Source organism: Dipodomys ordii, unplaced genomic scaffold (genome assembly GCF_000151885.1).
Source record: "Dipodomys ordii isolate 6190 unplaced genomic scaffold, Dord_2.0 Scaffold70, whole genome shotgun sequence".
Taxonomy (NCBI): Eukaryota; Metazoa; Chordata; class Mammalia; order Rodentia; family Heteromyidae; genus Dipodomys; species Dipodomys ordii.
The window spans coordinates 7,899,041-7,912,407 of record NW_012267286.1 but is presented as its reverse complement, the minus strand read 5'-3'; the positions used below and the strand labels follow the sequence as shown (position 1 = coordinate 7,912,407).

Here is a 13,367-nt window from a genome sequence, read left to right as displayed (position 1 = left end):
CCTAAAAGTGTCCTAAAGACAAAAGGCATTAACTTAGTGATAATAGAAAAGGGTGGCACTAATTCTTTGAGTGTGATTTTACCCTGATGACTTCTGAACAGTTTCCACTGTATTTTCTCCTCAGAGATTCGTATACATGTAACATGAAAATCAGATATCACACTGTCACATAGGAAATTCTTACTTAGAAAGGTACTGATATGTTTTTAATGGCTTTGGAACATATCCATTCTTAGAACTTGATATGTTCTTGACAAAGTCCACTTATTTCTTCTCTCCCACTTTTAAAGTTTCACACCAATGAATGTTGGCTTTACAAGTGATTGTTTCTCTATTTGGGCTTCATACTCTGTAATTTTTCCAAAATACAATCCTCAAATTCAGTTTACAACCCTAAAATCACATTGATTCCTGTACTAAATCATTTACCATACTTTTTTAGGGTTCTGTTTATGTGGAAAGTAACATATCCCAAACATAGTAGGAAAAAAAAAAGCTTGATAGATATAGGCAAGAATATTTGTTCAATCTTTTGGCAGCACAGATTTGAACTAAGAGTCTCAGATTTGCTACATAGGTGCTCTATCACTTTAGCCACTCTCACTAGTACTAAGAAACAGGGTATTCTAATAGCAAGAAGGCCAGTTGAAGCCTGTAAGAAAAAAAACAATTAAGTTTTCAGAAATATGAAAATAGTAGTGTGATATTAAAGTTTTAAAAGAAACTCAAGAAACTCAAAACAAGCAAGAAAAAAGAAAAGAAATAAAAACTTCCACTTTCAATCTCTCTGCCTATAATTTTTCAAAAACATATATCTAAGTGGTGCTGTGGCTCAAGTGGTAGAGTACTTGCCTTCCGCTGAAGAGCCCAGGGACAGCACCCAGGCCCAGAGTAAAAGGTCCACAACCAAGGGGGAAAAACCCAGAAAAACATATATCTACCAAAATGCAAACCATCTTTACAATTGCAGCAGGATACATTATTCTTGGGTTGATTCTAGCTAGTTCAGATTTGATCCCATAAATTCAGAGTAAAAAGGTTTTATAAAATCTGGGGAATTTTTTGGGTAAAATAGCTTTCAAGGATGTTAATACAAAGAGATTTATAGTTTTATAAAAAAAATTTATAGGCATAAAAAAGTTTTATAGATTGCAAAGAGACCAAAAAGATGATTTTTCAAAACTTGTAAAATAAAAGTGTGCAGTGATTTTCTTAACGTCTGGTACACTTAAAATAGAGTGACTAAATCTATTAAATCTATATCAAATACTCTCTCGTATTTGTTTACTATTCTGTGCCGAAATTGCAACTGTCTTCCATATAAAATTCTTAGAAACAAAGTAGAATGATACACATTGCATGTTCCCAGAGGAAATAGCACTAGTATTCAGATAAAACATGCCTGAAGCACCAAAAATAATTTTTTAAAGAAAAATGCACCATGTACTGCTTGGAGTGTAGAGAGAGGAAGAGATTGAGCTAATTATGGGGCAAAGCGATCAAGGCCAATGACAGACTTACAGGAGGAAATGGGAAGGTTCTGAGGATATAGATGTTTTTCTCCTTGAATAACTACTTGCCTCCAATATCCCTAGAATATTCCTAAAATCAAGGCTGGTCCCCAAACACAATACCCTGAGTTGTACAATGCCGTAGTCTTATGAGTCAATGCTATTCAAATAATAGATTTTGATAAAACAATTCATGGAGCCATGGCCAGCATTTTGGAGAAGGAAGAGACAGAAAGAGAAGCAAAGAGAAGAGCCTAGAGCAGAATAGGCGATCTAAAGTTTTTCAATGACATACTGCATTGACTATCATCAGATCATTTATTTTTGGAACTCCTAACAGGATTGTGAGAGGGAGTACTGGATTGCAATGTAAAACTTAGTTCTGACTCTGGCAGGAAAGTTTTAAAGCCATTGGCCTCTATCCTAGTAAAGCTTGGACCAAGGTCAAGCAATCTGTGTTCCCTTCTCAAAAGTCACCATTACTCTCTTCCCTTTCTTTGTGTCTCCAGCCTTCCGGTGCATACTCTGCCCTGCTCTTCCTTAATCACGTCTTAAAGTATCAGGCCTGAGAAACTGAGCAAGGACTACCCAGTCAAAGTCACTTGCCTTCGCTAATTTTGTTTCAAACCTACTGACACAATTGTCATCATGACATTGTAATCTTTTTTTTTTTATTTTGGGTCCAGTCGTGGGCCTGAACTCTGAGTCTAGGCACTGCCCCTCAGCTCTTCAGCGCAAGGCTAGTTCTCTACCACTTGAGCCACAGCACCACTTCTGGATTGTTTTTTTGCTTATGGCTGCTGAGTAATCGAACCCAGGGCCTCAAGCACGCAAGGCAAGCGCTTTATCACTGAGCCAACTTCCCAGCGACATTGTAATCTTAATATCATTGAACATGTATCAATTTACATTTGACAAAGAGCTCGGTGTGTTCATTTCCCTTCAGCTTTTTAATCTACTGAAAATAATTGAATTGAATTCTTGCACTATTACTGCAGACTTCACAGGAAGTGTTGCATTGGGTATTTAAAGAGTCAGAGGATCCAAGCTCAAGGGAGATTTCTTTTTTCCTAAGAGTTAGCCCTGGCACAGTAGGTAGATCATGAAATATCTCTGAGCTCTCATGGTCCCAGGTCAAAAAAACAAGTGATATCCAATAGCCAGTTTTAGTTCATTTTATTGTAAAAGTCCTTGAAATATTTAGATGATATAATGGTGATCTCAGTCATTTATAAAGCTTTCCATTTGAACCATAATGGTTATACTCATTCGGTCACTAATATTCACACATTATACTTTATTTTCTTTTGGGCAGTACTAGAGATCAAACTTGGGGGCTCACAGCAAGCAGCCAATTCCTGAGCCACATCCTCTTACGCATTTTCTTTTAGCTCACTTTTAGTTTTCTTTTAGTTCATTTCCTTGTTCATTAGTTCCACTTTTGTTGAAGATGGCCTTCGACTGATCTGCCTTATAATTGATCCTCCTACCTCACCTGTGATTACAAGGGACTGCAGGTATGCATCACTACATTAGCCCTAAATATTCAAGCATTTTATTTTATTATTATTATTATTATTTTGATCTGGTCGTGGGGGCTGAACTCTGGGCCTGGAGCTGTCCCTCAGCTCTTCAGCTCAAGGCTAGCACTTTACCACTTGAGCCACAGCACCACTTCCGGTTTTTTCTGCTTATGTGGTGCTGAGGAATCAAACCCAGGGCCTCATGCATGCGAGGCAAGCACTCTACCACTGAGCCAACTTCCCAGCCCATATTCAAGCATTTTAAGAGTCTATCGAGTTAAGAGTAAATGTTAAGAGGCTTGGTTACACTGAAAATTAATAAACAGCCATTTAAAAAGTGGCAAACAATAAGGCAGGTGACTCTTTAGTACATAATCCAAACTATAAACATAAATATTGTATATATTTAAAATGTGTAGATTATCTCAAAATTATGTATGCTACATATTTTATAATATGTAATGTTTTATGAGCATAAGTCATAATTACTCTTACATTTTAATTATACGTAAATCTCTTGAATAACAAGTGTATCCTTGAGAAAAGTATTGAAGGTCTTTCAAACACCAAACTTTCTAAATAATTTGTAGAGGGGAAGGGGAAAAACAAGTCGTTTAAATAAGGATACAGATGGACCCGTTGCAACAATGAGAAGTACAAGTTGTTATGTCGAAAACGAACTTTACAACTTTGGGGGAGGGGCAGGGAGGATTGGCTGGGGGGAGGATGGGAAAGGATGGGAAGGGAAAACAAAGGAGGAGGCTACAATGCTTGATAAGAAATGTACTCATTATCTTGCCAATGTAATTGTAACCCCTCTGTACAGTATTTTCACAATAAAAAATAAATAATAATTAAAAAAATAAACAAATAAAAAGTACCTGTCTTGACAGAAAATGACCAACTTTTCTCTCATCATTAGTGAAACAGAACGTTGCATGGGAAAATCTAGTTTGATTCTTATAGCCTGCATGAATCTGTAGGGGGTTTGATAGTTATAAAATCTTATTGCTTGGTTGTGACAATCTGACCTTAGGCATAAAGAAGCTTGCTTTTCCTTCTGGGAGGAATTTTGTTGTTGCTGCTGTTGTTTCCAGAAAAGAAATGCTTTATCAGGAGTTTATCAAGCTGAATGCAGATAGCTGCATATATGGCAAATGATTCCAGAAAAAATGAAAGAAAAATCATTGAAGAAAAAAAAACAACTAAATAAAACAGGACTTGAAGAAACACCAGCGTTTACCAGTGGATGGTTATAGGGGGATCTGTGGAGGAAAATGCACCAGAAAAGAAAACAGAAATAGCAGACTATTAAAGAAATAAAGTGATAAATTAAATATAAGGAATAGACCAAAGACTGCAGATGACAGAAGATTTCGAGTTTGAGGCTAACATGAGCCCCCATCAATCCAAATTTCAGAGGGTTCAAATGAAATTAGAATGAGCAAGAAGGTATGTGGAAGCCACTATTTGACCATAACTTGAGACGATTTTAGGGGACCATTTTCCCCTCTGCCTTCTGTTTAGATGAAGGTTCTCATTCTCTTACCAGGTAGAAAGACTTGTAGGAAAAGAATCTGTTTCTAACACATAGGAACTTTATCATACATTTCCAGGAGATGAATTTCACTCTCAGTATAACATTACTAAAAAATTCCCAAGGTGTGGGAGGACTATGAAAAGACTCAAGATGAAATAAAAATAAAATTAAATAAATAAAATAAAGAGTAAGATAGAAATAACAAGCCTCTAAGAGCAAAGTCCTTCTGGAAGAGATGGCTGCCACGCAAAAGAGCACAGTCAGCCTTCCAAATTCCCAGCAAGCTGCGCAGGCCCAGATGCACCATAGGACGCCAGGGCTCAGCCTCTGCAGGCTATCTGACCTGGGACAGCATCCGAGTAATTTGCTGGCAGCAATCTGTCCTATATTGCTTAAGTATTTCAGTTCCTTGGGGTTGTTAGGACCGGACCTCTATTTCCTGTGGTATTTTTCAACATCTTACATCCATGTCTTTTGCCTAATTTCACCACTCCCTCACTCATATGCTACTTTGTTCATTTTCTATAAGAACACATTGAGACACCATCCCTTTCATGGGAACATACAGTAAGGGAGCTATGACAGCATGGGTGTGCTTGTGTTTATTTTGTCTTGTCTTGTTCTGTCTTGTAATTCTCAGCCTCAGTGTAATTGAGTTCATTTGTTTCCTTCACACACAGCATGTTCTAGTCTAGATTAAGCATCTACTTCAAACCAAGAGCCCTGAACTTTGCTTAGTTCTGTAATGGTAACAGCAATAAAGACATCACCATGATCAGTAGATGTCCTTTCTGCTTTAAGATTAGGTGGAGGGAAGGGTGAGGGTGTGTCCTTGTACTGAGGCTTAAACTCTAGGGCCTAGACACTGTCTCTTAGCTTCCTCCATTCCTAGGATAGCACTCTACCACTTGAGATCTACTTCTGGCTTTTTGGTAATTCAATGGAGAAAAGAATCTCACAGACTTTTCCTGCCCAAGCTGGCTTCAAATTGTGACCCTCACATCTCAGTTCCTGGGTAGCTAGGATTATAGGAATGAGCCACCAGCACCCAGTACAGAAGAGTTTTATGTGTTAGCTCATGTAGCCTCATTACTTCACAGTAAGTCAACTATTTTAACTGTTATAATTGGTATTCTTGTCATAATTACTTTATAAACCTTTATTTAAAAGGGGCTAGAAACACAAATTGACTTTTCCAAGGACATTACATTAGTCAGTGGTAAGCTAGTATTTAGGACCTAATAGGAAACTAGAGTGCCATGATGTTCACACTGACTCTCTGGTTCTGGAAAGGCACAGATGGAAAAAAAAGCAAAAGCAAGAGCAAAGCATATAACGAGCCTGTGTCTCCACCCCCTCCCCAACCCCCAGCAAACGACAGTTTAAGAAAAATTAGTCAAGTCATATAGAGAAGATACTGAGAAGGCCTGAACACACCAGACTCATGACAGTGCTAGATTTGGGGAGATTGGGACAGGGGTGAGAGTCGCTGATATGAGAAAAATAAAGGAAAGACGAACCTGTCCAACAACAGCCCTTTCTACAGGGGCTGCACAGTGTTTTATGTGAGAGAGCTGGGTGCAGATTTTCCTAGACCACAGCAACCTTCCACAGCAGGGAGGTGAGAAGAGGCAGACGTGGAGATAACATAGTGATATGCTGTCAGCCCGTGCATCTGTGGCACAATAATATACGCAGCATGTCAGCGTTGTTGGCAGCAATTGAGGGTTTTGTGTTTTGTTGTGAATTTTAAATGAAGCTCGAGAGTTAAACTCCTGTTGCTATAACATATAAGAGAGAATGGTAAAAGAAAAGTCCTTGTTCCTTCTAAAACCCAGAACAATGTAGCATCCTAGCTTGGTGGTTAAATAGACAGGTTCAAACATTTGGACTTCCACTTTCTCCATTTACTATTAGGTGAACTGCACAAATTGCATAGGCTCTCTGTGTTTTTGTTATGACTGTTTCATCATTTATTAAATGTGTCATCATTTGTAAGAGTAAGGATGATATTAAGACTAGCTTCAAAAGGCCACCTGGAACATTAAGAGTTAATGCAAATGAAACATTTGGAGTCAAGCTTGATAGCAAGTATGCAATCAGTCAGTATTACCTCTTACTATAATTTAATGTGCACCAGAACTCTTTGCAAGCCAATTAAAGGAAAGAATACATTCAAAGATCACTCAGTTCTTTCGATCTTCAGACGAGAGAACATGTGCTTTATCTTATTCCACATGATAAAGCTAATATCTTGTAGGATGAGTTTGACAGCTTGCTCATCTTGAGAAGATACTTTAATTATATGCTTTGATTCCTTTTTCCACTTAATGTACTCATTCATTCAATGACTTTTTTATTTACTATGTTCACAAAATATTCAAATTTAATCTATTAGGTATAACAAATGTCAATATATTTACAAGTAAATTAACTAAAAGAGATATTGCTAAATATTTTAAAGGATAACTCACGTGCCATAATCACTTTATTTGGTAGTGAGAGAAATTAGCAACACTCTTTAAAAAACAGTCTTTAAAAAATTCACTACTTTTGTGTTTTATTGATTTTTATATTTCTTCATCTATGATTTGTAGGTCATAGATAAACCAAATTAGTGATTAAAATCCCACAAATCTAATCAGTTGTACAGGTGCAACAATGGCAGTTAAGAATGAGAATGGCAATTCTGTTTTCAGTGTTACCTACATTGAGTTAAAAATGAAACAATTTCAATATGATGGTGAAATTTCTGGCATGAAGTTTCTCTCATTCCGTTTACCATTATGCAAGAAACAATTCGTATGAAGGAGCGTTTATAGTGGTGTCATCCATGGCCTCCTTGTCATTGGTTTTAACCCAAAGTGGGCAATGACCCAAAGTCATCTGTATGAGACACACATTGGAAAGCCACTATTTGAAATATTTAGATGGTGACTTTTCTTCCTGTGTACAGATGTTCTTATTAAAAAAAAACCAACTCCTATAATTTATATCAATTGACCTCTTTGTTTGAGAGAATGGTTTAGATTTGTCCCAACAAATCCAACAATTAGAGAAAAAATATGATGTCCTCTTCTACTTCCTGGCAAGAGTGGATCCAGGAGAAAGAGACCAGTGACCTCCATTTACCTTAAAACAAAGTACTATATTTTCATTACACATTCCATACTTCATCTTTCCATGTCATCTTAATCCGATGCTACAGAATGTAAAAATAAATACGTACTAATTAATCTTTTTTCTATTTCTTTGTAGCTCTCACTCAGATTTCTTTTTTAAAATGACCTAGCAAGATACTCATGCAGCCACACACATCACATAAATCTCTTCAGTGATCAGAAAAATAACTAAAAGCAGGTTTATCTGGCTTAAATAACAAGCAAATTGAGGTTTAATGATGTAAAAATAACTTTAATAAACTGTCAGGGAGTTGCAGATAGAAATAAGATTGTAATGTATTTTGATCTTACCTCCATATCAAAGAATGACTAAAATGGCCAATATATTAAGTATTACAGGTTTCTACCGCAACTTTACAAATGATCCAATATTCAGCATTTAACATGTTTGTATAGAGAAGAGCAAGGGACAATATTTTCCTAAAATGGAATAGACCAAACACTGTTCTATGTCTTTGCAGTATCTTTAGAAATTGTGCACTTGAAATATGTTAAGAAAGAGGAGAAGGGCAAAAGTTTGTATATGAGGGAATCCTAAAGACTACAAGAGGGTCAGAGCCACAGCTGGAGTGAGTTAAAGTCAACTTGTCCTCTTCCTCTTTCTAGTCTAGCGCAAAAAATAAAATGATGGATGCACATACTGACATTATCGTTAAAACGTTTTTTTTAAACCTATATTGTAGGTAAACTTCCACTTGTATCAACGATCAATTCTTATGGTTTATAATGAAAGAAAAGGAATCTTAATGTAGACCATCTCAAAATCTTTTAAACTATTTTGGAAGTTTTAATCTGAAAAGTTATTTGCCTTTCTGCTGTTACCCAGAAATAATTAACTTACTCTCTAATGCAGGAAAGTTAGGCTGTTGTTTTCTTTTTTAAGTCATGGGCAATTGCAGAAAATGAAGCGATCAGCTACAAAACCAGAGTATATAATTTATTTCAGGGAGTTCGTTCGTGAACGCTTGTGTGTGCAGAAAGCCTCTTGTTAAAGAAAATACAATCCTGAAATATCGATGCTCTTTAACTGACTCTCGAGTTCAACTTCACTTTTAATCTCACATGGAACTTCACTTCAGCCACTGACCTTCCAGTCCAAGTTATAATATAATAAAGACCCATGGAGTCAGAAATTATATTCCACTAGTTTCAGCTTCTCTTTGGAGACACATGCCAAGAAGCTTATCTACATTGAAAATATAATCATTTGTCACTGTTCTACTCATCACTTGGGAGAGAATTTCAAAATACTACCGCTTGCATTCAAATGAAATTCACATGCTAGATTCAGTAAGGCCCAGTGAGGAAATTCTCACAAATTCTTACAAACACACTAAACATCTAAGCCTTTCATTCACATAAACAAAATTGTGAATTGTAAAAGTGGAAGTTGTTTGAATTGCTTGAGTATGATTTTTAATTTGTTTTGAAGATGGCCCATAAAATTCGATATGGCAAACTTCAGAACAAATGTCAAGCAACAGTGTGTCTAATCAAAATACATTTGTCCACATGATAGTGGAGATTTTGTTTAAACCTGCTTTGACCTTAAACATGAAATATTCTCCTAAGAAGCTGAAATATATGAATCGCTATGAATTAAAATGTTTCTCTCCTATAAATATAGCCAATGCTATATATTAGTAACAGTCCTGAAACTTAATTTACCTCATATTTATCTACACATTTACTACCTTATAAAATCCACTAGCAAATGCTTCAAATGAAAATGAATGTGAAAAGGGTGAATCAGGGAGGTCTGGGTGAGAATGTTGAAAGGGATGACATTGACCAAGATATATTATATTCATAAACTGTTTTGTTAAATGGCAAGAAAGATTGTAAGTAATTGTTAATCCAGTACCAGTCATCTGAATATTCTCACTCTCAGTTTCTTTGACAGTTTTCACCGTTACCCATAGCTGTGCCTTTGAAAGCAGATCTAAAGCTGAGAATCCTAACACTTCTGAGCACAGTGTGTTTCATTCTCTGCATCTTTTAAACTGTTCTTAAAAGTTAAGGGCGCATTTTCTAAACATAATTTACACATAAGCCACCTAGCTTATGGAACAATGAGAATCACTATGAGTAAGAATGTTTCCCTCTGATAAAAACAAACCATAGTTCATCAAGTAAACCTTGGTACACATTTGAACTCATTTTTGCTCTTATAGGTTAATAAATTTCTTCAATAATTTATTCTGCAATGACTATAAATTTTTACTTTAATTTTCCATCCTGGAAAATTAAAATTGGCAGTTGTTAAATTTTTATTTAAGACCAAGAAGATCCAAGATTGTTTCTAATCTGCCCATTTGAAATTGCACCCTAAAGTTGTTGGGGATTTTTTAATCTTTGAAAGGCATATATTTCAACATTATTGATCGTGGATAAAGGTAGGGGAAGAAACTCAAAGTTATTAGTCCTCAGGATGGCATTATATAAATAGATGGTTTGATTGTTTGGTGCTTGTGTTCGATCTGCTCAATCATACTTTGCTGTTATGATAATAAAAATTCAGTGCAGCTACATGCCAATCATTGAGCGTTCTCTACAAAAGAAATGGTTTCTTCCCTCTTAACATGACTCTAATTTCTATCCTGGTTTGAAAAATAAAGATACTAAAATTTTGGTAACCATGTAATTGGTGGAGTAAAGAAAACAGATGAATCCATATTCAAAGATAAGACAAATTCTTTGAATATTCTCTGGGGATAGGTTAAGAGATACCAGAGAATTTCCTTTTGAATATTTACTAGAGAGAAAAATCTATTGGCTTCTTCATCCACTAGACAACTGAGAAAAGTAGAATATAGAAAACATTAGCTGTCCTCTTGTTCAAAGAGGACAACCTAGCATTTGAACTTGCTTTACCATTAACTCCATAAGTTACTATTTGCTGTACTGTCAAAATTTTAGGATTTACCAATTATGGTTGAGTATGGTACATATGTCATATTTCTAGGCTAAATTATAGAGAGCATATCAGACATTCAGCTTATTTGTCAAATAAACCTTGAAATCGAAGCGATGCAAGTAGAATTGTTATCTCTCTTTCACAAGCATAATTACGTCAATATTTGGAGAAATGGCGAAATAGAAACCCATCCTTTGTAACTATTTATTCACAAGTATAATACCAAAATACAAAAGGCAAGCTAGGGTTTTGGCTGGGACCTGCTGTGCACTCGCTGTGTAATGGCATAGCTGGCCACAGTGCTTCCTTCTCCCACTGATTCTTAGTAGAGGAACATCAGTTATCAGAGAGCAAACGTGTGTAACAGGATCAACAAGCGCTTTATGGAAAATCCCAGAAGAGTTAGTACCAAAGGAATTGCACAAGATTGGTAGGTCCCTCTGTCCTTAGAGGATCTCGACATTGAGTGCTTTTCAACAATGTAGAATTCAAAGTCAGGAGCATTAAAGAAGTCTTCCATTTGGATCAAAAATATACATCATTTCTACCCCTTGCACCAACTCAAGATGCATTGCTAACACCTTGTTGGGCACATCGCTTGTGGAAACTGCCCAGGTACATTGGGAAAGGAGAAGGCGCCTGTGCGCAGAAGCTTTTTGTGCACACACCCATCGTTACGCATGTGTACAGTGTCTTATTTTCCTTGAACATTTCATTAAAAAAAAACACAAATCCTGCTATTGCATACTTTGTGATGCCTTGAGAGAAAAGCTGAAATGATGGACATTGCAAAGCCCTGGGAAAAGCATTTTCCAACTGCAAAACGAACACAACTATCCCTTGGAGCTCTCTAGGTCGATTTAGGTCTGATCTGTCCACCTTCACCCTACCTCCTCTGCCCGCCTCTGCCCTGTTGGATGGCGGACGCTCCGGGGCGCGCCACGGCCAGGCCCGCAGCAGCGACTCTGAGCAGACACGGAAATCGAGTCTGCTGGGCATGGACAGCCAGCAGGGGTTAACACTTAGGCGGAGTGAGCATGGCGTTTGGCAAACAGGCCTTTGGTTTTGGCCGCCCATAAAAGGAGCAGAAGGTGGAGCTGCTGTGGTTCCCGGTGCCCACAGAGCCCCCTCTCCTGGCCGCTGGGCGCGGGCAGATGGCAGCTGGTGCCCAGCGTGAGCGCTCCAGTCTCGCTGTGTAGCTCTTTAAGCCTTCGCAAGTGACTGCCAAAACATCTGCCCCGAAAGAGAGGCGCCAGCGGGAAGTTGCCTCTCTGGTGTCTTCTGCTGTGTCGCCCGCTGGCGCCTAGACAGTTGTCACCTCATTATTTTCATTCTCCCGGAAGATTGATTTACAGGTCTACCTGAATCAGAAGCGCAAGCGCGCGCGTCTACTGGAATTGATCTGTGCCTGTGAAAAGTGGTTGGGAGAGGAGAGTTGCGAAATTTTGGGGAAGTCCTGCCTCCAGATCGTAAAATGGAAAGGGCGCTCCAAGCCCGGGTTGCTCACTACCCCAGACTGAAATCTTACTTTGCCACTGGTTATGGGAGGGAGAGAGGGAGGGAGAGAGGGAGGGAGAGAAGGAGAGGGGGGGAGGAAGGGAAGGGAAGGGAAGGAAGGAAGGAAGGAAGGAAGGAAGGAAGGAAGGAAGGAAGGAAGGAAGGAAGGAAAAGCTGTGCTCCTTTTTGCAAGATCACTGATCTCTGTGTCTCCTTACTTCGTTGAAGGGTGGGAACGCAACAGCACCAGTCTCACAAAGTGGAATAGATTAAGCAAGTGAGCATGAAAGCGCTTGGGGCGGTAGAGTCCATGCAACGCTTGCTGTGGACATCTTCATCCCTCGCATCCCTGGGCTACGGCGCGGAAGGACCATTCTGGCCACTTGCTCCCACGGGGCCCGCACTAGGTCTCCATCCTCCGGGCTATGCCCACTTCCCACACAAAGGAGACACGGAAAAGCAGCCCGCCCACCCCAGGCATTCACTTACCGCCCCAGCCACCGCCCCGCAGCGGGTACCCGCGCAGCCCTTCCGCGCTGCGGAGCGAGCGGCGCCACACCTGACTGTGATCGCGCGCCGCCGCCCCGCGCCCAGGCAAACGGCGCGCGCAGGAGCAATGCTGTCTAACTCAGAAGAGGATAGGGGGGGGGAACAAATGGGGGGGGATTCCTACCTGCCCCAGGTTTTTGCCCTTCTTGCTGCCGCCGAAAGCCAGTCCTTGGTATATGCCCGCAGATCGATTGGCAGCCTGGGCAGGCGTCTCCCCGCCCAGAGAGGACTTGATGGAGTTGAGTTTGGCCCGCGAGCTGCCGAGCTGCGAACTCTCCACCATCAGCACCGCGGCCAGGAGGAGTAGGCAGCGGGAGGAATCCTTGCCCCGCATCCTCGCGGCCATCTCCTGGAGAGGGGATGGGGGGGGGGGTCTCAGGAGGCGCCAAGCCCCCAAGGGCGTGAATACGAGAGGAGAGAGAAGACCCCCACCCAGCAGCCCCTCAAGCGGGGCGCAAGGGATCCCGATACGGTTCCTCCAACCCGTCTGGGTGTTCGGGGGGGGGGGGTCCCAGGACCTTTTGGGACTCAGTCTCAAGCGTCAACTCAGGAGCAAGCGCTACCCAAGCGGGGACCCGCTTCTGCCCCGGGGCAGGAAGTTCTGCAGGAACTAGTGGCAATCAAAGGCGAGGCGTCTGTTCGCCAAGG

The 13,367-nt window shown here is 39.7% G+C and overlaps 1 protein-coding gene across 1 annotated transcript in view; it reads right to left on the bottom strand.

The window, feature by feature from the left end:
* Dkk2 (dickkopf WNT signaling pathway inhibitor 2) overlaps nucleotides 1-13,073 on the bottom strand; it is a 95,536-nt gene extending 82,463 nt beyond the window's left edge. The window contains exon 1 of the mRNA XM_013023723.1: nucleotides 12,844-13,073. Within this exon, the coding sequence (XP_012879177.1) occupies nucleotides 12,844-13,065 (222 nt within the window). The 5' untranslated portion in view covers nucleotides 13,066-13,073. The remainder of the gene's footprint in view (nucleotides 1-12,843) is intronic.
* Nucleotides 13,074-13,367: the final 294 nt, after the last annotated feature.